This window comes from Theropithecus gelada, chromosome 18 (genome assembly GCF_003255815.1).
Source record: "Theropithecus gelada isolate Dixy chromosome 18, Tgel_1.0, whole genome shotgun sequence".
Lineage (NCBI taxonomy): Eukaryota > Metazoa > Chordata > Mammalia > Primates > Cercopithecidae > Theropithecus > Theropithecus gelada.
Genome location: NC_037686.1, coordinates 27,680,522 through 27,706,249, shown reverse-complemented (window position 1 = coordinate 27,706,249; position 25,728 = coordinate 27,680,522). Strand labels below are relative to the sequence as shown.

Genomic DNA, 25,728 nt, shown 5'->3' with positions numbered 1-25,728 from the left:
GGAATGGTGGTACAGATGGATGTAAGATGTAAAATAGTATTACCCAAACATATTTGACCTCAAAATCTACCTTCTTCTCCCCAGTACCTCACCTTTCTAATTGAGCACCTTGGGGACATCAGACATCAATATTATTTACAACATAGAACTGAAAACACTGCTATAAGAACCCTTTCTCATTGGTAAAGCAGGGATAAATCTCTCTCTCTCTCGGGTTTGTTAAGTGCTCTAATTGAGATAATACATACAGACACATAGTAGACACACAGTAACTGTTGGTTTTCTTTCCTTTATCCACAGACCCAGCAACTCTTTAACCCCATTTCAGAAGTAGCAACTTAGCTGTACCTGTTACTTTAAAAATACTATTTTTGACATGAGAAATTGAAAATAATTGTGAATGCACTCATTCGTGGGAAACCAGGCAAGGGTGAGAGCTTAACCTTCTTTGTTTCTACTATTAGTCTCCTCCAGAATCAGTATCTTATCTCATTAGAGTGGACAATGTAAAAGCTTTGTTAAAGCATTTTTATAATCTAGTATTAGTGAATTTAGATTCACTTTTCCACTCTCTGCTGCAAGGGAAGTATTGGTTAGATATGAGAAAGAATACCGACATTAAGGGTTAACAGCACAGGCTCTCAAACCAGATGGTTGTGAGGTTAGCCGTGTTTTTTAAACTATTTATTTTTGTCTCAATTTACTTATCTGTGAAGTGGGAATAACAGCACAATTCTACAGTACTGTGCTTTAATATTCATAAAGCATTCAGATTTGTGCTTGACATAAAGTACATGCTCAGTAAATGTTAGGATTATTAGATCTGCCTGGAAAAGCAATTGGTCAGCCCCTAAAACTGACTAAACCAGTAAAGGTCTAGATTGTTTACTTGTTGTTGTTGTTTAGAATACTCAGCTCCTGGGTTAACAGCTATCAGATACCACAATGAAACACACTTATTCAGGTTCTACAGGAACTACAAAAGTCAGAGTTAGCTGAAGCCAGAGGCTCTGAATTATATCTATTACCATAGTCATATTTACATTTTCTGACTTCCCTTTCTGCTCAAAAATCCTATGATTTCAGGTTTCCCTGGACCCTTGAAGCATGGCAAGAGATCTATAAAAGGCTAAATTACTGTTGGTAGCAAAGGAAGGCTCACATGGGTGAAGCTGTGATCAGAAGCGTAAGATCCCTGGCTGCACTATGGTGGGTACTCTCAAGAATGACCTCCAATCTAGAAATGACACTTTTAACCTGGAGGATGTGGCCTGGGATTAAGGGCGTACAAGGCTTAAGACCAGCTGCTAAGTTAATAAGGCGACAACAAGCAGGCCACAGAGGGTAAATGCTGTGACTTGCCCAGAAGCCAGCTGGCAAGAGGCAGGTAAGACGCAAGCTTGCCTTGGCAGCCATCTACCATGGAGCAGACAAGTGTTTCTTTGTCACACGCCCAAACTGTGGCCCAGCTAACAATGCCTAGGCGTTGTCCAAAATTGGGTCAGCTCAAAATAAAAACAAAAAAAACAAAACCACAACTCATTTTTGGTTCTAAAGACAAGCTGCAGAATGACTGCTAGAAATCTTTCCCTGGCGCACCACTCACCCTGGGCCTTCTTTGACCAGTACGAGGTTATAGCAAAGGAAAACACATTCCCATTAACGAGGCATCGGTGAGAATGAAGGGCTCAAGAAACTCAATGTAGTCCTCACTTGTTTGAAAACAAATTCCTTAAATCACAACGAAGTTCAGAGGTAGGGAGCTCAAGTCAATCCTGAAATAGCCTTAGTAATGGTTAAGGATAAATGCAGAAGTCTGTGCCTGTCCTGGCACTGGAAAAAACACCAGGCCAGAAGGCTTCACCAACTCGCCACCATCTGGCTTCCTTCGGGGATCTACTTGCTTTCCCTTATCTTATATTTCTGTTTTACATCCTTTTCTCTTTCCCCAATTCCCCCTCACCAACAGCTTCCTCACTCTCAGCCCATAATCTGAGGAAACAAGCCACCAGATGAGAAGGTCCTCACACTTCCACCACAAACTGCCAGTTTCCACCTCCAAACCTACAGCTGCCCTGCACTTGTTCCCATTCCCCTATCTTCCTTCCTATGACAAAAGATGACCTCTCTTCTTCCCACCCCCAACCAACACCCTCTACTTGTGTACAGATTTCACCTCCTATCCATCCAAATACACGACTCCTATAACAACAGACCCCTTCTTTCTTTCTATTCTGGTACATAAACACATAACATAAAATTTAACATCTAAACTGTTTTCAAGTGTACAGTTTAGTACTGTTAAATATACTCATGCTGTTGTGAAATGAATCTCCAGAACTTCTTCATCTTACAAATGTGAAACTCTATACCCATGAAGTAACTCTTCTTTACCCCCTTCCCGTAGCCCTGGTAACCTCCATTCTACTTTCTGTTTCTATGAGTTTGACTATTCTAGCTGCCTGAATCATACAGTATTTCTCTTTTGGTGACTGTCTTATTATGCTTAACGTAATGTCCTCAAGGTTCATCCATGTTGTAGCATGTATCAGAATTTCCTTCCTTTTTTAAGACTGAATAATATTCCATTGTATGTTCTATCAAGATTTATAGCAGTCACTCTGTAGCTTGTCTTTAGAACCAAGAATGAGGAGTTTTTTCCTTTGAACTGACCCAATTTTGGACAATGCCTAGGCATTGGTAGCTGGACCAGAATGAACAGACACGTGGGGCGCTTCCACTTCTTGGCTATTGTGAATAGTGCTGTTATAAACATATAAGTAAAAATAACTCTTCAGACCCTGCGTTCATTTCCTTTGGATACATACCCTGAGGTAGAATTGCTGGATAATATCGTAGTTCTCTTTTTTGAGCATTTTTTTGAGAAACCTCCATACTGTTTTTAAATAGCAGTTGTATCATTTTACATTCACACCAACAATGCACAAGGGTTCCAATTTTTCAGTATCCTTGCTAACATGTGTCACTGTCTGTTTTTTTTTTGATAGTGGCCATCCTAATGGGTGTTAAGTTGGCTCTTTCTTTTGCATCTGTAAATTTTCTCTTTTGGGTTGCTCGTATCAGCACAGTTTTATCTTAATAAACAAATAAAAACCCCTTTAAGCCCATATTCTCTTCCAGCTACCACCCATTTCTCTTCTTTTACAACAAAATTTCTTGCAAGACTTGTAAACATTCATCTATGTTGCTTCTTCCATTCTCTCTTAAAAACACGGTTTTTAACGACATCCATGGGAAACTCAACACTGTGAGATAGGCTACTGATAACATTTCCCTAGCCAAATGCAATCACCAATTCTAAGTACTCATCTTCCTCAACTTCTCTGCAGTATTCCATACAGCTGATCACTTCCTCTTTCCTGAAACATCATCTTTCCCTTAGTCTTGGAGACACCACTCTCTAGGTTCTCCTATTTCAATGCCTACTCCTTCTCAATCTTTGTTGCTGATTCCTTCTCATCTCCATCATTTCTAAACTGTGGCATTCCCTCTGGCATTGTCCTCGGTCTTCTCTCTCATACTTAACATTTTCTCCTCCTCAGATGACCTCATACAGTTTCATGGCTTTAAAAACCATCCTATATGCTGACAACCTTTAAGTTTACATCTCTATCACAACCTCTCCCCCAAACTGAGTATTCTTTTTTTTTTTTTTTGAGACAAAGTCTGGTTCTGTCGCCCAGGCTGGAGTGCAGTGGCGCGATCTTGGCTCACTGCAACCTCCACCTCCCGGGTTCACACCATTCTCCTGCCTCAGCCTCAGCCTCTCGAATAGCTGCGACCCTGTAGTCCGCCACCACGCCCGGCTAATTTTTTGTATTTTTAGTAGAAACGGGGTTTCGCCGTGTTCGCCAGGATGGTCTCGATCTCCTGACCTTGTGATCCGCCCGCCTCGGCCTGCCAAAGTGCTGGGATTACAGGCGTGAGCCACTGCGCTCGGCCCCAAACTGAGTATTCTTCAATGTAAAGACCAATTCATATCTTCACTTGGATCTCAAATTTAATGTGTCCCAAACTACACTGTTGATTCCCTTGAGCATCTGCTCTTCCTGTAGGCTTTCCCATCTCAGTAATGGCAGCTCTACAGTGTCTCAAGCTTGATAGAAACCTTACATAATCCTTTACTCTCTTCCTTCCAACAGTACACCAGCTCTACTCCTGTTTCCATATAGTTTTTCTCCACATAGCAGACAATGTGATCCTTTTCTAATGGAAGTTTGCTGGTATCTCTCGATGGCTTCCATTTGATTAAGAATAAAATGCAAAATGCAAACTTCTCACTATAGCCTACAAGCTTTATATGATTTGAACCTCACTATGTCTTTGACCTTACCTTCTACTACTCTCCACTTTGTTCACTTTATTCCAGACAACTGGTCTCCCTGCTGTTTCTGGAACGCACTAGTACATCGTCATCTTAGAAACCTTTAGGCCGGGCGCGGTGGCTCACGCCTGTAATCCCAACACTTTGGGAAGCTGAGGCGGGTGGATCACGAGGTCAGGAGATCGAGACCATCCTTGCTAACACAGTGAAACCCCCGTCTCTACTAAAAATACAAAAAATTAGCCAGGCATGGTGGCGGGCACCTGTGGTCCTAGCTGCTCAGGAGGCTGAGGCAGGAGAATGGTATGAACCGGGAGGTGGAGCTTGCAGTGAGCCGAGACAGTGCCACTGCACTCCAGCCTGGGTGACAGAGCGAGACTCCATCTCAAAAAAATAAAAAACAAAAAACAGAAACCTTTATACTTGTTCTTTCTTGTGCCCAGAATACTCTTCCCCTAAAAATTCGTACAACCTGCTCATTCACTTTCTTCAGATCTCTGCTCAAAATCACCTTGACAGGACTCTTTCAACTTCTTTATTCTTTCAACTTCCTTACATAAAACAGTACTACTACCCACGCTCACTTGCCAGTCATTCTCTACCCCTTCTGCCCTTATTACCACCTGACATACTGTGTGCCTTTCATAATCTGTCTCACTCGTGGACTGTAAGATCAACAAGAACAGGATCTCTGCTTTACTTATTGCTGTATTCCTAGTACTTAAAATAGTACTTGTCATATACTAGCTACTCAAATATTTGTTGAATGAATGAAAGGACTGAAGAAGTGACAATCTTCTTCAGAGTGGGAGGCCACTTTTCCTGAGCTTTAATCCTGGGATAGGCCTGGTTGTGGCCCTGTCTACACATATCATCATTTGCTGCTGTGATTTATAAAAGGAAATCTTGTCCTTCTATTGATTTCTATTGCAAAAAGGTTGGATTTTTTCCCTACTTGGCTTCATGTTTTTTTCTAAAAGCCATCTTATAATTACAAGTTCAAAAGGACCTGCACAGAAATCTTTTTTTTAAAATATATATGTACAAATTTTACAGATTCACAATTGCAGATGGTACAGTCTGTTTAGGAAACACATCACTATACACAGATTAGGGAAAAACAGACTCCACAGTACACAGCTTATCTCCAGATGCATCAACTCAGTGGAAATCAACTTTTAGGGAGGAGGAATGGGAAAAAGAATGTTGTTTAGACTTTCCTTATTGGAAGTTTAACTTCCATTTTTTTTTAGTATAAAAAAGAACATAATAACCACATAGAATATATATGTATTTCTTACCTCTCCCAATGAGAAATAGTGACGTGGAATTTGAGAATCAGGATATATATTCTCTAGGTACCAAGAAAAAGGTTTGCATTGTAGTTTGTGTCTTAGACCAACTCTTGATGATATATCTCCATAATCTACCTTTGTAACACCTGTTGAAAGAAATAACTGACTCTGAATTATTAGTGCTGTTTCAGGTAACACATGTTTATTGTTGAATCTAATAAGCCAGATGAATGAGAACAGTGGTATCAGTTGGGTGATATGTAACTATACCAAGTGAGACACCATGAATCCACCAAAAGTATAAAGCAAGGAAAAGACATTAAATGTGTTTTAATTTTTCAGAGAAAAATTACATTTATGTGAGAAAATAGACCAAAAAAATCAAGGTCTATTTTGCTCAAATATTAAACAGAGCAATTGTTTGCAGTCAGGCTTCTCTCACACAACTCACTGAATTGTGCGCTCTGCCACTTGACAGTCTTGCAGTAACTGAAAAATAAGGATGGGCTAAGTAACAATGTCAGGCCGACTTATAGCTGATGGAACAACTGTTCCTACAAAACTCTGAGTAGCAAAGTTCCTGGAAAGAAGGCCCTTGTGGTGGCATGTTTTGGGCTCTCGGTGGCCTTGTGATACTTGATGAAAGCCTCCTATGACAGCATCGAGGGCCTGCTTATAGAGAATGCTTATGACCCACTGCAAAAACAGTGGTTTTGTTATGTTGAATGAAAACTCCAAGAATCAAGAAAAAGTCATGCAAGCTAGAAAAATGGCTGAAAATTTAACAAGATGAAACTTCACAGGAATAAATTAAATGTTGCGGTTAGGTTTTTTAAAAAAATAGAACATCTGTAAAATCTGGGCTAGCAACACTGACCCGGATAATTTATTACTGTTAATTATATATTATTCTAGGCATTCTGCCAAGCACTTTCTGTACTGTGTGTGATTTCATTCATTCCTTACAATAACCTTAAGAGGTAGGTGTTTACCTCTGCTCAAAGCTTCACTTCCACCCTTCTTACTTCTCCTCCAGGATCAGGGTCAAGAAAGGTACAGTCTGGTATTTCTAATGCAAAACAATGCTAACCTGGAGAAATTATATAGAAGAAATTCTTGAATTCATCCATCCACACTTCTGCAAGTCGTCTGTTATTTTTATTGATAATCTGCCCTGTGCCTCCTGGAAACGTGTAAGGTGTAGCTTTCCGAAACACATGTCCAACATGTGAGCATGTAACAATTTCCAAAGTTCCTCCACATTGCCAAATCTGAAAACAGCAGAGATGACCATAAGATGTAGCTGAGTAATCAGGAAATGTTCACCTTAGTTTTCCCATAGCATTTTTCTTTTCAGTTAAATAGGGGTTTGGCTTTTGTTTAAACTTAAATGGAACATATTGTAGTTACTGGTAAAAAGCTTCCAAAGTACCTCCATACTACCAAATCTGAAAATAACAGCTAAGACCATACATGACATTGATAGTTTAAAAAAAAAGTGTTGACATCTATTGGGTTCCACAGTTGGAATTTCACAAAATCAGGGGCACATGGTGGGCTCTGGCTGTAGGGTTAGGTTACAAAGTCAGTGCTTCCTCAAGAGAAATATTTCTCTAATTTAGGTTCTGATCAAACCAAAAGTTGAATACTAAAATAAAGAAAACATAGGTTACAGGCTAAATACAGAAAAGACATGAGATCTAGAGCAGTATTCTTCTAACTGCATACCATTATTCCTAAGAGAATCATAAATTCAAATTGATGAATTGCAACCCATACTTGTTAACAAGGACATACTGTTTCACAAAATGTTTAAATTTTATGTTTTGTGTGTACAGAGTATATAATGTATTAATGTGATTCATGGTTAAAAACAACCACCAAACAAAACCTGACCATGGAGTAGCCAGCCAGATTCTCATCTGTTCACCCCTCTCCAAACCTGTGTCACGGCTTGTACATGAAACCGAACCTAGGAATCTAAACCAGATCCATCGTAAGTTCTTCAGTGAGAGAGTAAAAGCATGTTTTGTTGTCTTTGTTAGAACAGTAAAAACAAAAAAAGGGGTAAAAGAAAGATGATCAAGTATGTGCTTACATCCTTAATTTAATGAAATCCTTCTGTTCCTTTCAAAATATGTTCCCCCAAACAAGTTAAAACTCTCATAACTCTTTACAATTAAAATAACATTTTGGAAAGTTCTGATTTTGTTAAATATTCAGTGTTCCTACCTTCAAGTTTTCCCAGGATCATAAAGTGTTAGAGCTGGATAGGATCTCCAAGATGATCTAGAGTCCAACCCTCTCTTTGACAAGAAGGCAAAGCGATTCACTGGGAACAAAGTGAGCTCACTGGTTCAGATTACAGCACACGTCAGTGTGACTTCCACTATAATAAGTTAGTTATGTGTCTAAAGTTGGTTATTGTAAAAAATATGCAATGCCATTTAAATGATATGTTGATTCTAGTGAACATGAAATGCAAAGACTTTATATGTAGACTGGGTTAAATCACTTTAGAGTCATTTTAGAATTCTTTTGCGTTTTTCTTTTTATTGAAAAATATAAATCTGGTAAAGTGACTAGGTTTTATATAAAAAAGTTTTCACACTAAAATAAAAAGCATATTACAAAATGTGAAATTTATGTTTTTGAGAGTAAAGTACCAAAGTAGCATATTCAAACTACATATTAGTTTTTAGAGCTTAAATTACTTCCTTGAAAATAAAAATTAAAAACAACTAGGGAATCTTGTGTAAGTTTTATAGCTGGACTTCAAAGGTAACTAAATTATTTGCTTCAATAGTTTATAATGAACCTTTAATATCAGTCTTTTTTATGGACCGAAGGTTCTGAAGTTACATTAAACTTGTATTAAATTCAATTTTTATTTTTTATGTAGAGATACACGAATAATCAAAGCACATCTATATTTGAGGTTAAATAAAAGATTAATTTTTTTGAAGGGAACTTACCCTAAAGGAAATTTCAAGGTTTTCTCCTCCCCAAATATCCATTCCAGCATCATATGTTCCAATTTCCTGAAAGTAATCTCTGTCTATTGAAAAAAGGCCTCCTGCCATGGTAGGTGTTCTGAAATTCAATAACGCTATACCATTAGCAATTTAAAATTTACAATCAGCTTTTGTTTTTAAAAGCAGTTTCATAACCATTTATAACTACTGACTAAGTACTTATTCTCACACTCTTCATAAACTTTCATAGGCCTTAGGGGTTTTCTGTGTTTTATGCTGTTATTTGGTCTTCAGACATGACCTGTACCGTGGTCATGCTGACTGCTAGACTTGCTGTGTCATGCTTCTGCCCAGACATCCCTCTCTGTCACAGTTCTAAGAGTACTTTCTGTCTTTCTTGGCTTGGTCCTCAGGTCCTAACTGAGTTTAGATCTCAAACTCCTTAAATTAAAGCTATTCCTCACAATCCTCTCCATCTGACTGTGCACCCACTCCATGGATCCTAGTAACTTCAAGGCAGTTGACTGTATTAACCAAGCAGATTCAGGTTAGAGTTACCATGCCACATTCTAAAGGGTGGCAAATATTTTAAACACATAAGATAAACAGGATGGAAACAACGAGGTCTTTTCCCAATACCCACAAGAAATCTTTAAGGACAGGAGACAAAATATAGAATAAAATCAATATGTTCCTTCCTGACTGTATGGTATATTTTCTGCAAAAGAGGAACCTAATTCATCAAAATGGGCTCAGGTAGGCAAAAGGAGTGGGGACGTGAAATTAAGCAGAAAAATGATTAAGAAATGAAGGAAGATTTAAATAAATGAATATCAGCCCATTTGATTTTTATAAAGAACAAGTATGGAGAAAAAGTGAACTCCAACCAGGAGAAAAAATAATTAAGTTACAAGGACCGAAGATACCACGAAAACTGTATTTTAAGATGAACCCTAAAATGTACTCATTGCCTTTCCAGAGGAAATAGCTGTTTCAAAAAAAGGTTTGGACTTATTTTGATTTTAGAAGAAAAAAAGAATGAGAAAAGGGTTTAAAAGAAACAGCCCAAAATTCAGAATTATCATTTAATACAGGGGTTTCTTGACCTGAGTTTTTTGTGTATTAAATCTTCTGTATGTACATGTGCATTTTTCTCCATTAGAGAAGACCCATAGCTTTTACCAGATTTTCAAAAAAGTTTGTCATCTTTGAAATGTTTAGGAACCCCTGATTTAGATAGTGAATTGCACTAACAGCTAAAGAGAAGAAAAGTCCCTTGCACTACTAAGAACTCAGGCTAAGGAAAATAGCACACAGTCAGTGGAAAATCTCTTCAGTGTTGCCAGAACTGGACTTGAATTCAAGGGAAGGCAGATGCAGGAGGCCCAAAAACAGAAGACGGCTGAAGCCTGGTTCTGAAGGAACTCTTAATACAGAAGTAGCAGGTTGATATAATTGGGATAAATTTTAGGATGGCTCAGAAGAGCTCAAAGGTCTCAATTTCATGTTCTAAAAAGAGCATGAGGATTTTTATTCCATCTTGAAAAAAAAAAATCTATATATGACCAAGTAGAGAAAAAAAATCAGAAAATAAATGGATTAATGAATTTTTTTATACTTTGTGTCAATTCTAGCTATTTTTATGTTTGATACAAGCTTTTCTAACTTTACCAGTCAATAACTCATCCAGATGGTACAAGTCTGAATTTAAAATCGCACATTTTAATGCAGGGACCCAGTTTTAGGTAATAGTTTCACATACTGACACAATTAATTAAGCTAAGTAGTATTATCCTTAATAACTGAATTAAAGAATAGATGTGACTTACACATTTGCAGAATGTTCATAAAGGAATGAAAAAACATGCATGTCATCATTTCTCATGTGCACTAGATTTACAGAATAAGTAAAAATGTCTAATTTTATTAGAGGAGAAATCCTTCTTTATAACACTCCCATATGTGAAAGATGGCTCTTAACTACCATAAGGTATACGAATGCTTCATGTTTCTCAAAATACACTGATCCATTTGATATGATTCCCAGAGCTCCACAACCTTCTGCCAATGACACTTTAGAGAAAATGTTTGACAAATTAATTACCTGACAGGAAGAGTCCGATCACCTTTCCTTCTGTCCATTTCTCTTTGGGGAACAGGATACCAGCGAAAATTGAGCTTCCAGTTGAACCCACCATAGGTCATATCAGAGCCTGCCATGTACTCAAAAGTATCATCGCTGATCACATCGATGATAGGACACACCACTGTTCTCCTGATGTCATAAAAGCAAGTTTAAAAATCCTTCAAAACATTCCTGTTTAATGCCAACTATAGAACAACTGTAGAGTGTTTTTACTTTTTTTCCCCCTTGTGACAGGGTATCACTCTGTCACCCAGGCTGGAATGCAGTAGTGCAATCAGGGCCCACTGCAGCCTCGACCTCCTCAAATGATCTTCCCACCTCAGCCTCCTGAGGAGCTGGGACCTCAGGTACATAACACCACACTCAACTAATTAAAAGAATTTTTTTTTTTTTTGGTAGAGACGAGGTCTCCCTATGTTGCCCAGGCTAGTCTTTAACTCCTGGGCTCAAGGGGTCCTCCTACTTCAGCCTCTCAAAGTACCGGGATTACAAGCATGAACCACTGCACCTGGGCCTAAGTGTTTTTAAAATAAAAATACATTCTATAATGTTACAGGCAATGGTGAAAACTTTCATGCTCAATCTCCCATCAAACTAGCATCATAATTATTTACTGGTTGATAATCCCTCCCCTTTTCATTCATACTCCTATATTGTCTTAAAAAGCATATTTTTGTTTTTTATATTTAAGTCTTTAATCCTCAAGGGACTGATTTTAACTATGATATACAGCAAGTATCCAACTTCATTTATTTCTTCTATGGATAACCAATTGTTCCACCACTATTTATGTAATGGTCCCTTTTTCTTCTGCCATAACTATGAGTGCCTGTTCTGTCATAAATGAAGATTACATACAAAAATGAGCGGGTTTCTAGACCCTACCCTGTTTCACTAGTCTCTTTGTGAATTCCTGCATCAATATACCACTGCTGTAATTAACACAGCTTTAAAATAAGTCTTGATGCCTAGTAGGGTAAGCCCCCTTAGATCTGATTCTTCTTCAGAAGCATCCCAACTTTTTTTTTTCTTTTTACAGTTCCATATTAATGCTAGAATCAGCCTGTACAGTCTCTCAAACAAAATTCTGTGGAGATTTCAACTGGAAATGCACTGAATTTATATATGAATTTGGGTAGAACTGATACTCTTATGATATTTACTTTCCTATCCATGAACATCACCTTTCTCTCAAGATTTTTTTGTGAATTTCAGTCAATCTTGGTAAACATATTCCTACGTGTAGTCTACGACTTCCATTGCTATTACGAATGGTATCTTTTCTTTTTACATTATATTTTCTAAGTATTCCTTGTTGGTGTGAAATAAAATTTTCTTTGTTTGGAGATGAAGTCTCACTCCTGTTGCCCAGGCTAGAGGGCAGTGGTGCAATCCTGGCTCACTGCAGCCTTGACTTCCTGAGTTCAAGTGATCCTCCCGCCTCAGCCACCCAAGCAGTTGGGATTATAGGCATGAGCCACCATGAATGGCTAATTTTTTGTAATTTTAGTAGAGATGGGGTTTCGCCATGTTGGCCAGGCTGGTCTCAAACTCCTGGGTTCAAATGATCTGCCCACCTTGGTCTCCCAAAGAGCTGGGATTACAGGTGTGAGCCACTGCACCAGCCTGAACTTTTCTATAGTAATCTCATGTTTGGCAACATTGCTGAATTCTTATTGTTTCTATTATTTTATGTACAGATTCATTTTCTTCACAAACACATATACAATTGACAACAATGCTTTTCCTTTTTCCAATAAATAAATGTTCTTTATTTATTGTAGTACAGCAAAACCTATGAAAGACTTCTAATAATACCTGAAGTCTTGAAGTGATTGAGGGCATTAACATCTTGTTCCACATCTTTTTAAAAAATGCTTTCAACATTTCTCCATTAACATGATTTCTGCTTGCAAAGGCTTTTTTTTTTTTTTTTTTTTTAAGCTGTCCTTTCTTGGATTAAACTTCCACTGTGTAATAGTTTGCTAAGTATTTTCTAATAATAAATTCATGTTAAATTTCAGTGAACTCTTTTTCAGTATCTATAGGAGTGATCAGAGGTGTTTAGTAAGTTTGTAATCACAGTTTTAAAAATACATTAACGGGATGTATTAAATGAATTAGTTTTGTAGTATCATGCTAAACCAAGCAGGCATGATATCATGATATGTTTTTTACATATGTGTGTGTGTGTGTGTGTATTGCTGGTTCAGTTTGCTGGTATTGTGAGATTTTCGCACTAGCATTCATGAACAGGTTTGCTCTGTAATTTTCCTTGTAGTATTTTCTGGTTTTCATATCACAGTTATACCAGCCTCATAAAAAGAGTTTTGTTCATTCCTTTTCTATATTGTTTACAAATTCTTAGGGAAGATTTGTTTCCCCTCTGCCACTGCATACCAAGGTTGAGACAGCAAGTTTTCTCTGATGTGGTGGGATTTATTTTTCATTCTTGCCTTATACTAAGGTACAGATTTCAAGATCCCAGCTTTATACAGGTGTTTGCTATTAACCTTCTCACCTGAGGCAGCGCCTAGGTTTTGTCTCTTATCCTTCCATCTTATTTGTCTCTCAAGGCAGAAGCTTAGTGTCCCCAAAGTTCAGCAGAAACCCTACCAGTGAAAGCTGGCTTTAGTGTTTGGACTGCACATTTGCTCTCACTTCTTTTCAAGATCTGCAAATTTCTTACTTTTGTGCCAACTCAATGATGCATTTAAAATTTGTCTGGCCTTTTATCCAGCTTTTTCAGTTGGAAAAGTTATTCAGAATATCAAGTCCACCATACAGCCCAAATGGGAAGTCACTGTGGTTGCTATTTCAGCTGATTCCCTTCCATACTTCTGTCATCACCTCACCTTGCTTTCTCTCTATGGGTTATGTATTATCTTCAGGCAAGCAAATATTCCCTAAAACAGTCATCTATTATTTAAAGAAAAGAATTTACAGGGATATGCTATTCTTTTGATTCTTCAGGGAATGTTTTTTTTTCTAAAGCTGCTCTACTTTCCCATTGATTGGCCCAATGCTGAGTTTTCCTATTTATTCATCTTTGAATGGGAAAAAAAAGTAGATCCAGCATTTGCTGTCAAATAGAATAGATGCTGTGGCTTTAGCTCCCACCGTGCTCCACTTGATTAGTAAAAGTTCACTCCACTAAAATCTAAACTTAAAGGTTAACAAGGATAGTCTCTACCTCAAATTACAATGACAAAGAGAAATTCAACCAACATAGATGTAGCAGACTGAAGTCAAGTTCTCTCCTGATGCACAAGAACTAAGCCAGAAATAAGGAGTTATTTGAAAAATGTGTAACATGAAAAACTATAACCATAGGTGTTCATTACACCACCGTTCTTCCTGTGTTATCCAAGATTATGGTGCTTTCCATATAAAATTAAGCATTTCAGGACACAATGTGCTTCTCTCCATTCTCTTCTACTTCTTGCTGCACTACAAGTTGAGAGGATCTGCCTGCTCCAGTGTTAGCTTTAGAGAGCAAGGACAAGTGAAGGGTTTTATGCTGTCTTCCCCAAGTTCACCATCTATCTGTTCTGCTCCAGCTTGGTGAACAGAGCATATAGTATACATTCCAACGACATGCTTCCTAATCACTCCCTATTAGCACGACAGTTTGCAAACATTCATGCCAGGCTTCAGAATGTGGTCTTCTAGATATTTTCTTTAGAGTCCTTTACACAGATATTTTAAAGCAAACTTGGGAGGAAATTACTTTTATATTTATTTAAAAACATAGAATTTGGCAATTAACCAGATAGTTTAGGACAAATGCACTAAAAACAAACTTACAGACACCAGAAAATTACCTGTCATGTTTGATCCTGGCCAAGAGAGGCTCCAGCCATCCCACTGTACACTCACAGTGGGCATCCAGGAAGGTGATCACTTGGCCTTTAGACACAGCAGCTCCTTTTAATCTAGCTCTAATCAATCCAGAACGTTGTTCCATTCGAATTACATGAACTGGTACTTTTAGTTTTTTCACATAACTCTCTAAAGGCCTTTTCAAAAAGTCTGGAAAATGAACAAAACAAAACATGAAAACAGGTGTGGCCTGGCACTATTCAGATTAAAGTAATTTTGATTTGGAATATTTATTCAACATACCCTTACTGAACACTCTCAGTAAGGCTCCCTGACTCACAAACCCATTTTGCTAAAGGAAGCCTTTATATTCCCCGAGAGAATGGACTAGAGCTGCCTCTATTTTATTACATGCAGAATTAGGAGAGTGCCTTTGGGCTCAGACTTAACCAAGGATAGGAATGCTCCTATGTTTCACTAAGTAACTCTGTCAGACTCAGTTCTTTTTCTAATCATGCTTAAGGATCAGCAATACAAAGAAAGCATTAAATCCAGACCTCAACAGAGAGAAGACACAGAATATGTAATATGTAGAGTTCAGAAAATTGTGAAAGCAGAAACAAATTGTCTTGTTGATTACCACAGTCTTTGATGACACATTTTTTTTTTTTTTTTTAAATCAGGAGGCAGAAAGTGAGGTAACGCTTGGAAAAGAAATGCTGGACTGTTAACTGCAAGGCCAAATAGAGATCCTTAAACCGACAGTTAGGTGTTAAGAAAAGAAGTTTAAAAAGGAAAGGGCAATTGAAGAAGATAAGAGAAAAAGGGGGCAAAAGGGGAAAGGGAGAGTATGTGGGTGTATGAAATCAATAGCTATCCTGGAGAGTTCAGATAAGAGGTTATGCTCCTCAGGACACAGGCAAGCATATAGGATAAGACAAACCTTTCCTCCAAAGTTCACAACTGACTTTAAAAAGCAGAAAAGGTGCAACTTCCTCAAAGCAAAGAGAAAATATTGTTCAGATCAGGTAGGTTTACAGAATTTATGCTAGAGAAGCTATTGGTGGTAATATGGCCAAATGCCTTTCCAACTAGTCACCATACAATAAGTATGAGGATAATCTCTCCAGGGAAGAAAATATTTGAGATGAAACTACTGGGACCCCTAGAGAGATTATCCTTACATCTATTAATTAAATACTAAAAGTAGGGATCCGAAAGGCTTCCTGCATAGTGAGGTGGAAAAGACAAATGGGAGTAAAATGATTCTTGCCTGTTTGACTCAACAAGACAAAATGACTCAATAATGAAACAATCAGGGATATAAAAGCTGTAAAAGAGAAAGGCCTGTGTGTCCCACTACACCAAAACACTGATCTTTACCATTTCTGCTAATATATTTTCTAATATTTGAGCTAAAAAGTTATCTGAAAGATATCACTGTGATTTTATGAACCAAGTCTTAGGGTCAGAAGGATCTAACTTGATTCTGAGTAAAAAGGTAAGGGTAGTGCCAATCCCAGAGAAGAGCAACATTTTGTAGTACCTATTAACATTTTGTGTCTGTTTAGTACAATGTTAACATATGTAATACTAGTCTCATTATATATTTTATCTCATTTAATGCTCACAACGACCCTATGAGGTTAAGTGTTATTATGCATACTTTAGAAATGAAAATCTAAGGCTCAGCATATTACATGAATTTTATTAAGGTGATACAGCTTGTTAAGGGATGGATCCAAGATTCAAACCCAGGTCAGGTTGACTTTAAAGCCCATCTTTTTATCTACAACAAGAGAATCCTAGAAGGGAACTCTATAGAGAGAACAATTCAAGTCTGTGGAAGCACCTGATCAAGCGCAAATTTAAAATACTTTGTATCCAGAATTTGATAGAATTTCATGCAGTAGAGTATAAGATATAATCTAGAACCTTAGATCAATCAAGACTGGATGTGTCATAAACAATGTGTCTCCCAACAAGTTTTTCCAAAAATATTAGTTTAAAATGTTTCTTCAGAACTAAAGCAATCTAGTCCCCAAGTCCCACATGTCTTTGAAAGCTATACTATCTTGTTTATGAACAAAATTTTTAAAAAGATGCACGATTCTGTGGTCTGGTAACTCATAAAATTTGCTCTTCCACAAATTTTCTTGGCATCTTTGTTTGACATCTTTGTGGCTTTCACACAATAACATTAGGATATAGGTGTCTTCTTTTCAGTCAATATAGAATTATGGACTCAGGGCTGGGTGGGGAATTAGGAACTATCCAAGTCTCATTTTACAAAAATGAAGCCATGAGTTAAGAGATTATAGTTAGAAGCTACTATTACATCAAAAACAAGGGAGAATCTTCTTATTAGGACATCTTTATAACTATTGGCCTATAAATGGATCCCTATGCATTTCTCAGGGTATGAGATTGTCAGAGAGTGTGAACATCAGGGAAAAATTTCACTGTTCACAGCAATGTCTGAGAAATATTAGCCAAAACTCTAAAGAGTAGTAGGGAAGAATAAGGAAATCAGAGTCTAATAAATCTGATGCCTAACCTCTACTAAATATAAACCTCTGCTTTTTGTATAAAATGAAAAAATAATAGTCTTCTCAGATTAGAAACATTACATAAATTCTAAGTCTTAAGATAACTTTCTGAGATGAAAATTACATAACTTCTGAAATAAACTAGGGATTTGTCCAAATTCTGACTTTATTACAGATCCTGTAACAGTAAAGTTGCACCAGAAGCAATCAGAAGTGAGGTACACAGCAGTTAAGAGGTCAGGCTCTGGATTTATACAAGGCTTGGATACTCATCTACCATGCTAAGCCTTATTTTCCTCATCAATAAAACAGAAATAATTACAGCACCTACTTCATACTTCTTTAATAGAGTTACTCAGCAGGTTAACCTGAAATCAAGTATTCAGAGGCCATGGGCACACTATCTATGCTATACAACCCAATTAGGAAGTTTGCACAGAAAAGAAGTAAATGTGAAGATTAAATGTACCAGCGTACATTATTCTTTCACCCATTCATTATATAATTCTAGACTGTTGTTATGTACAGGCACTGTGGGAAGTGAGGTGATAATGGTGAGCCAACAGACCTGACAAAGTATACAGTCTACTGGGGGAAGATACCTATTAAACAGACAAATAAATAATTCAAACCCTGGTTAGAGCTGCAGAGGGGTAGAGTGTTATGAGATGTTTTCAGAGAGACATGACAGGTCTGGAGAGGTCAAGAAAGGCCTCTCTAAATATATCACATCTGAGCTGAACTCTGATGGATGGATGATTCAATGTTGACAATGCTGGGGAGATAGATGGTGGAGATGAATGTTCCCTACAGAACAATGTTCCAGGGAGAGGGAACAGAATCACTACAAGCGAAGGCCCTGAGATAGGAAGAAGGATGATACTCTTTAACAAACTGAAAGAAGAAAACTGGACAGTGGGAATAAGTATGGGAATGGTTCAAGGTGTGACTGGAGTTGCCAGGTGTGGCCAGGTCATACAGGCCTTAGTGGAGGGGTTTAAATCATGGAAGCGAAATGATCAGATTTGCATGCTTTAAAAAAGCTCACTCTGGAGGCACCATGATGAACATCTAGATGGGAGGGGGTAAGAGTATATGGGGACGTTAGTTTGACTTGTTAGCCTATTTCCACATCTGGGTGAGAAATGATGGTGCCTTGGATGTGTCTCATGAATAGGGAAAAAAAGCAGATTTAAAGAGTTACATAAAAGCAAAGAGCTTGCTCTGGTTTCTGGGTCTAACAATTACGACTTAAACAATGGAGCCAAAGAAAAACACATTAGATGATTCTCAACCTGGAAAGCAAGACTGCAAATTATAACCACAAAAACAAAGATCTAGTGTCTCCCAGATATCAGAAATGGTAACCTGGATATTTGAGGCTTCCAAGGCAGGAAGATAAAGGAGAAACACACCCCTCAGCAGGGACTCTGGAGCGGCACTCCAGGACCCCGCCTAGAGACTAAGCCTCAGGTGGAGCAGTGAGGTAGACACCTGCTCACACCAGTTTCCTCTCACAGATGTACACAGACTGGGGTGTTAGGTGAGGTCTGCATGAGGGGAAGGAAAGACAGAACTGGTATAGGTGAGTTTCTCTGTCACTTGTTGTGGGACTCTGCACCTTTTAAATTAGGTCATATCCTATAAAAATTTATTATTCTACACAGCCTTCTTGGGCATTCACAGAACGAGAGAAAAACAAAGGAGGAAATGAAAAAATAATCCATTTTATCTCAGGTTAAGTATCTCTTCTGGAAGAATATATTTAATCCAGCAAATATTAACATATAAGTAAACCAAGCACAAGTCATTTGCAGGATAAATGTTTGTATATATTCCTCCTTATATTAACTTAGGTTAATTTTCTTACAGAGGGATTAATTCCTAGCAAATAAATTATCCACACGAGGTTTATAATTCTGTTGTCAACAATTATTTCTTTACGTGTGGTATTCTTAACAGCTCTTATTCCTTTTGACATGTAATTATGTCATGTATTATACTATTTAAATGTCTTGTGTGATTATAAACTATCTCTTTAATTTGATTAAAAATGTAAGATATAGGCTAATTTAAAAGGTAGGATTTATCTTATTCTTCATTTGCATCTGTATTATCTGGCAAAGTAATAAGATTTAAATAGTTTTTATTGCACTAATTACTCCAAATAATTGATATTTGACATGAATAAACTTAATTTCTATTAAATGCATGTATTCAGTGTGGGCACAGGAAGGAGAAAGTATGATAATTAAATCATAGATGCAATGGGAGAATAGGCAAGAAAGTCGAAGATACTAGCAAGAGAGGTTAAAACGGTAGATCATTTAAGGCTGATGAAGAAAAGAAGTAGGAAATTATTTTCTGTAGCTCTAAATTTTTCTCATGTGAACACAGGAACATTGGTGGAACACATGACACCAATGATTCCTAAAGAGATGAGATATGAATAAGAAAATTAGGAAATGCTGGGTATCTAAGTTAAGCTAGTTTCTTTACTGATGGACTAAGCGGAGCCTTTTCTATATGGTACTCTGTAGTGTGAAATCTCTAGTAAGGATTCAGAATATATAATATTGACCCAGGCACCTTTAATTAATATGTCCTTTCCCAAAGAGTATTTCATGCTATAGTTTGGGATATTTTAGGCTTGTGAAAAATTCTGAGATTCCTAGAAGGACATGTAGGCAACAGTCTGTAGAGATTTATTATGACAGTCATATTACATCCTACCTTTTCATCCTTCCTCATCCTTTTATGTACCTAGCTATAGATCATTCCTGAAACTTAGAAATGGAGAAAATAGGGAAACCTAAGAAAAATCTGGAGAACAAAGGTTCACCCAGCTAAGGCTCCATCTTGCTGTCAGAGATATTTCCTACTAAACATGGAGCTACATTTCTCCATTCATGGATGTAAGCAGAATCCAGTCTGTCTCTACTGACTCAGTCCTGCAGCTTCCCACAGAGAAAATCCTAACAAAATGATGAGAGTTTTTTCACTGTCCTGCATAATAGTTTATGTTATATAGCATTATTTCCTTTTGAAACAAGATTAAGATGCAACACATATCAAATGTTAATTAAATATTTTAAGTCTCACAAGAGTGTACTTTTTTACATATGTGAATGAATCCAACTGCTGTATTTTTGGGATAAGTTAGAATTTTGTATAAAATTATTAGGTTAAAAATTATAGCAACTAGCTTTAACCGTTAGTGACAAAAGGTGTAGCAAATTATTGGCATTAAAATTTAAAATTTACCTCTTTCACTGGCATCATCTACTAGAACAATTTCTTCTATCATGTGTCTTGGTGAGCGATTAATGACACTATGGACAGTTCGCAGAAGCGTGCTCCAAGCCTCATTGTGGAAAACAATCACCACACTTGTTGTAGGAAGATTATCTGGATACACCTTTGTTTTACACCTAGAGACAAAGCAAATGCCTTTATAAAAAGTGACTGTTAAGATTGCATAATAAAGGAATCTGGACTAGAAGGGGTGATAGAACAATAAAAGCAGTTTGCTCTAGGGGTGGGATCCTTGGTACCTTTTTATTTAAGTCTTGGTTAATGTTACGTGTTTAATAAATAGCACCTATTTAAAATGATATATTTAGATTAAAATTATTTCAAAGATGTCATTTATATTCTTTTTTTTTTTTTTTTTTTTGAGACGGAGTCTAGCTCTGTTGCCCAGGCTGGAGTGCAGTGGCCAGATCTCAGCTCACTGCAAGCTCCGCCTCCCGGGTTTACGCCATTCTCCTGCCTCAGCCTCCCGAGTAGCTGGGACTACAGGCGCCTGCCACCTCGCCCGGCTAGTTTTTTGTATTTATTTTAGTAGAGACGGGGTTTCACCGTGTTAACCAGGATGGTCTTGATCTCCTGACCTCGTGATCCGCCCGTCTCGGCCTCCCAAAGTGCTGGGATTACAGGCTTGAGCCACCGCGCCCGGCCATCATTTATATTCTTAAAATTAGGTACTTCCTCCTGATGAATGTTTTCAGGTGATTCACTTTAATAGAGAATGAAATAAAGCTATCTACCCAAAACTGACTGTACTTCAAGGACCCTATTAGACAAAAAATCAGAACCACTGGAGTTTACATAGTTTAATAACCTAAACAAAAATATGCCTTCCACAAAAGAAGATAAATATTTAGTGAGTACCTATCATGTACCAGGCTCTTAATCTTCCTAGTCATTCTGTAAGACAGATACGTGCAGCCACATTTCACAGATGAGAAACAGGGCAGGGATAGCGAGGAGGCAGCAGAATCTGACTGAAGACTCCACAGCCCATGCCCTGCTGCTCCAATTCTTGCTGCTGCCACCTCCATAATTAAATATCAACATGTACCTCGTTCAGTAAAGACTATTTATGCCTGAGCATGCAATCATCAGAAATACCAAACACCCTCAAAAGATATGCACACGAAATCCACACAATAATTGTATGTTTCTAGCACTTTGTTAGGCAACATGGTCTCTTTTTCAACCTTGTTAGCTACATAAAATTACTAGATAACAGCCTATTAGAGAAAGTAACAGCAGTAGGTAACCTGAGATCAAGAGATGTGCTTTAGAACATAAGCCCGCTCTAAACAGTGCGTATGTAATTCTCTCCCAGGTATCCCCAATTCTAACAGTTGCTCCACCCTCCTCTTTCTTCCTTTATTCCCTGCTCTCTCTCAAGCTCCTCAAACTTTCCACTCCCCAGTCTCAACTGTAATCGCCTGTCAGTGGGAGTGGAGAAAGGGAAGGATGGGGAGGAAATGAAGAAAACACAAATAAGACTCCTCTTCTGAAGCTGCTGAAATAACTCTTCTTATTGAACACTCTACCCTAGGGCTGCCGGCTGGCAGTTGGAAGAAAAGGAAAAAGGAAGGGTAAAAAGATGACAAGGTAAAAGGGTTGAAAGAAGTAGTCACCACAGGGGCCCCATCAGCCCTTGTCCTTTCTCTCTCCCAGGAGACAAGGAGCAACAAGTAGCTGTTCCTGTCCTTCGATATATTCCACTGCAGCCCCTCTCTCCCTCTTCACCACTCCCAAGACCCCTTTCACAGGATGGTCTCCATCTCCTACTACCAGTAACCTCCTCTCTACCCACAGCCTCATTTCCACTTCACTGCCCACTCCCTATGTTCACTCTAACAACCACAAGAAGGCCCACACAGCCTGCCACCCTGTCTGCAGCTCCCTCCTTCCAAGTCTAGACTAAAGAAGACTAGGCGAGAGGGGAAAAGATGTGTTCTCAGCAGTACTAATAATACTTCTGAAAATAGTTTCCCATCAAAACTGTTATAAATGGTGGCTACAATATTTATGTATTATAATTAGTACTAGTTTCAGGTACATCATAGCTGAGCAAGCTATATGTTGAATTCCTGATGCACAGACTCCTGGAATAAGACTCTGAAGTCAGGAATGGCCTATGTATGGGTAAAAGGGAGTCAGAAAAAGAGTTTCTTATATTATTTAGCTGAATCTTATTATGCCACATACAATCTCTTTTCCCAAGTGAATCCTACTTATTATTATGGTAGAATTGGGAAGCAGGAAACAGCCAAAGTGGCCATGTAGTTGCTACCTTACCAAAATAAAGTAAAATAATAAAATCAAGTGATGCACGAAAGATGTATAGTGTACAAATGGTACTGTTAGCCATGTCTATGGCTAGGAAACAGAAAGGAAGACAGAAAAATGTGGAGACAACAGGTTCTGCAGAAGAGAAGTGATAACCCAAATTTACTATTTGTATGATATGTTAAAGAATAAATTCTAAAACTGTATGGGAAGGAAGTAAGATTATAAGAGTATAAGAACACTAGAAAGAAACTGGATGGAAGAATCAGAGGGAGAAGCAATATTACGAGCCAGAAGGACAGATGATAAAAATGAAATAATTTTTTTAAATCAAATGGTTAATCAGAGGCCATAACGAGTTCATAAAAGTTAATATTCTCTCAAAGCAAATGAGAAAACATAGAGAAAATATTAAACAACCATAATTAACCTCAGAACAGGTACAAAAACACACAAACACACACCCCTAACCTGGAAGAGCCACAAGGTACTTGAGAAGAACCAAAGAGCCTTTTAGCATTCTAGCTAAGCTTTTCCAATCAAGAAACCACCTGTCCTTTTGTGTTTCAGGGTTTGAGGTGGGTAGAGGGACCGGTTCATACAACACAGAGCTGAGGATGAGGAGAAAGGCCACAGACCATGTTCAGGAAGCAGCTTTCTTCCACACTGGCCCAAGTGAGACTTTTATCCTCAGTTATGAAAACCAGCCAGTGTAAGTGCTAATTTCTTTTTATTTATTTATTTATTTATTTATTTATTTATTTGACACGGAGTCTGGCTCTGCCACCCAGGCTGGAGTGCAGTGGCCGGATCTCAGCTCACTGAAAGCTCCGCCTCCCGGGTTTACGCCATTCTCCTGCCTCAGCCTCCCGAGTAGCTGGGACTACAGGCGCCCGCCACGTCGCCCGGCTAGTTTTTTGTAGAGACGGGGTTTCACCGTGTTACCCAGGATGGTCTTGATCTCCTGACCTCGTGATCCGCCGGTCTCGGCCTCCCAAAGTGCTGGGATTACAGGCTTGAGCCACCGCGCCCGGCCTGCTAATTTCTTTTTTTTTTGAGACTGAGTCTCGCTCTGTCGCCCAGGCTGGAGTGCAGTGGCGTGATCTCGGTTCACTGCAAGCTCTGCCTCCCGGGTTCACGCCATTCTCCTGCCTCAGCCTCCCGAGTAGCTGGAACTACAGGCACCCGCCACCACGCTCGGCTAATTTTTTGCATTTTTAGTAGAGACAGGGTTTCACCGTGTTAGCCAGGATGGTCTCCATCTCCTGACCTCGTGATCCACCCACCTCAGCCTCCCAAAGTGTTGGGATTACAGGTGTGAGCCACCGCGCCTGGCCAGTTTATGCTAATTTCTAAAAGTTACATATAGGTTTAACAGCAAGGTATAGGTTAGGAAGAAATGGAATAGTCTTAAACTTTCTATTGAAATATATACATGCAAAAAGTTGACAAATCGTAAGTGTACAGCTGAATGAATTTCCACAATGAAAGCATCAAGCAGTCAGCACGCAGATGAAGAAACAGACCATTACCAATATCCCAGAGGATTCCTTTGTGCCCCTCTCCAAGGTAACCACTCTACAAGACTTCTAGTACTACTGATGAGCTTTGCCTGACTTTTTCAACATTACTTAAACGGAGTAATATAAAGCAACAGTTCTCAAACTTTTTGACTTATAATCCCTTTACACACTTAGAAATTGAGGACCCCAAAGGGCTTTTGTTTATGTGGATTATGGCTATTAATGTTTACCATCTTATAAATTAAAACAATTTTTAAAGCGCAAGCATCCACAAACACATAATACATTAGCTCTTGGAGATGACTCATCATTGCCATGTAGTGTGCCCATTATCAATGTATTGCCTCTTAGTTCGAAATACACCTTTTATTACCTGCACTGTGATAATGGAACCGGCTCCTATAAGCATTTCTCCTTTGCAGTATGCATGATGCATACTTAAGCTCTGTAGGTAGAAGGTGCTGGAGGGACAATGCAGGAGGAAGATACTTCCCTCCCCAGTTCCAGTGTGCTTCCATTTGTTTTCCTCTCCCTCAAACTGTGCGGCTGCCAGTGGACTGTGGTGGATAACCAGGGCATTCACCCCGCTGAACTTCAACAGCACCCCCACAACAACAGACCACATATATGATGGTAGTCCCATATCATTATAATGGAGCTGAAAAATACCTATGGCCTAGTGTCATTGTGGCCACCATCAATATACTAGCATAATTACTTAATATGCAAAGTACATTTAGTAGAGCCTAAGTGTACAGTGTTGATAAAGTCTACAGCAGTGTATACAGTAAAGTCTTAGGCCTTCACATCCACTCAGCACTCACTCACCCAGAGCAAGTTCCACTTCTGCAAGCTCCATTCATGGTAAGTGCCCTATACACGTGTACCATTTTTCATCTTTTATACCATATTTATACTGTATCTTTTCTACGTTTACATACACAAGCACTATTGTACTACACAACTGCCTACAGCATTCAGTACAGAAATATACTATGCAGGTTTACAGACTGGGAGTAATAGGCTATACCGTATAGCCTAGGTGTGTAGTAGGCTGGACCATCTAGGTTTGTGTAAGTACACTCTATAATGTTTACACGATGACAAAATTGTCTAATGACCTATTTCTCAGAACATACCCCAGTCATTAAATAACACATAAGTGTACCTAACAATTCAGAAATATAGAGCTACAGAAGTCGCTTGGTATTTACTATTACTAATATTTTTCTATTGTTATAGTCCTACTCTGGCTGGATGCAGTGGCTCATGTCTACAATCCCAGCACTTTGCAAGGCTGTGGCAGGAGGATCACTTGAGCCCAGGAGTTTGAGACCAGCCTGGGCAACAAAGTGAGACCCCATTACTAAAAAAGTCCTACTCTATTTATCTTATCTCCGGGCACTGGCCTGAAAAGGTCCTGCTGACTTTTTATTAAGTTCCTGAAACTGCATTAAGAGGATTAAATATATTATCCCATGTAT

General features: G+C 38.4%; 1 protein-coding gene across 2 annotated transcripts in view; it reads right to left on the bottom strand.

Moving 5' to 3' along the window:
* The window catches only part of GALNT1 (polypeptide N-acetylgalactosaminyltransferase 1), a 59,256-nt gene that overhangs the window by 14,267 nt on the left and 19,261 nt on the right, over positions 1-25,728 (bottom strand). For both annotated transcript variants that reach the window (XM_025365362.1, XM_025365363.1), the window contains exons 3-8: positions 20,397-20,563; positions 14,586-14,793; positions 10,720-10,890; positions 8,616-8,733; positions 6,731-6,911; positions 5,647-5,786 (exon numbers count right to left, since the gene is read on the bottom strand). In XM_025365362.1, coding sequence (XP_025221147.1) covers positions 5,647-5,786; positions 6,731-6,911; positions 8,616-8,733; positions 10,720-10,890; positions 14,586-14,793; positions 20,397-20,563 — 985 coding nt within the window. The remainder of the gene's footprint in view (positions 1-5,646; positions 5,787-6,730; positions 6,912-8,615; positions 8,734-10,719; positions 10,891-14,585; positions 14,794-20,396; positions 20,564-25,728) is intronic.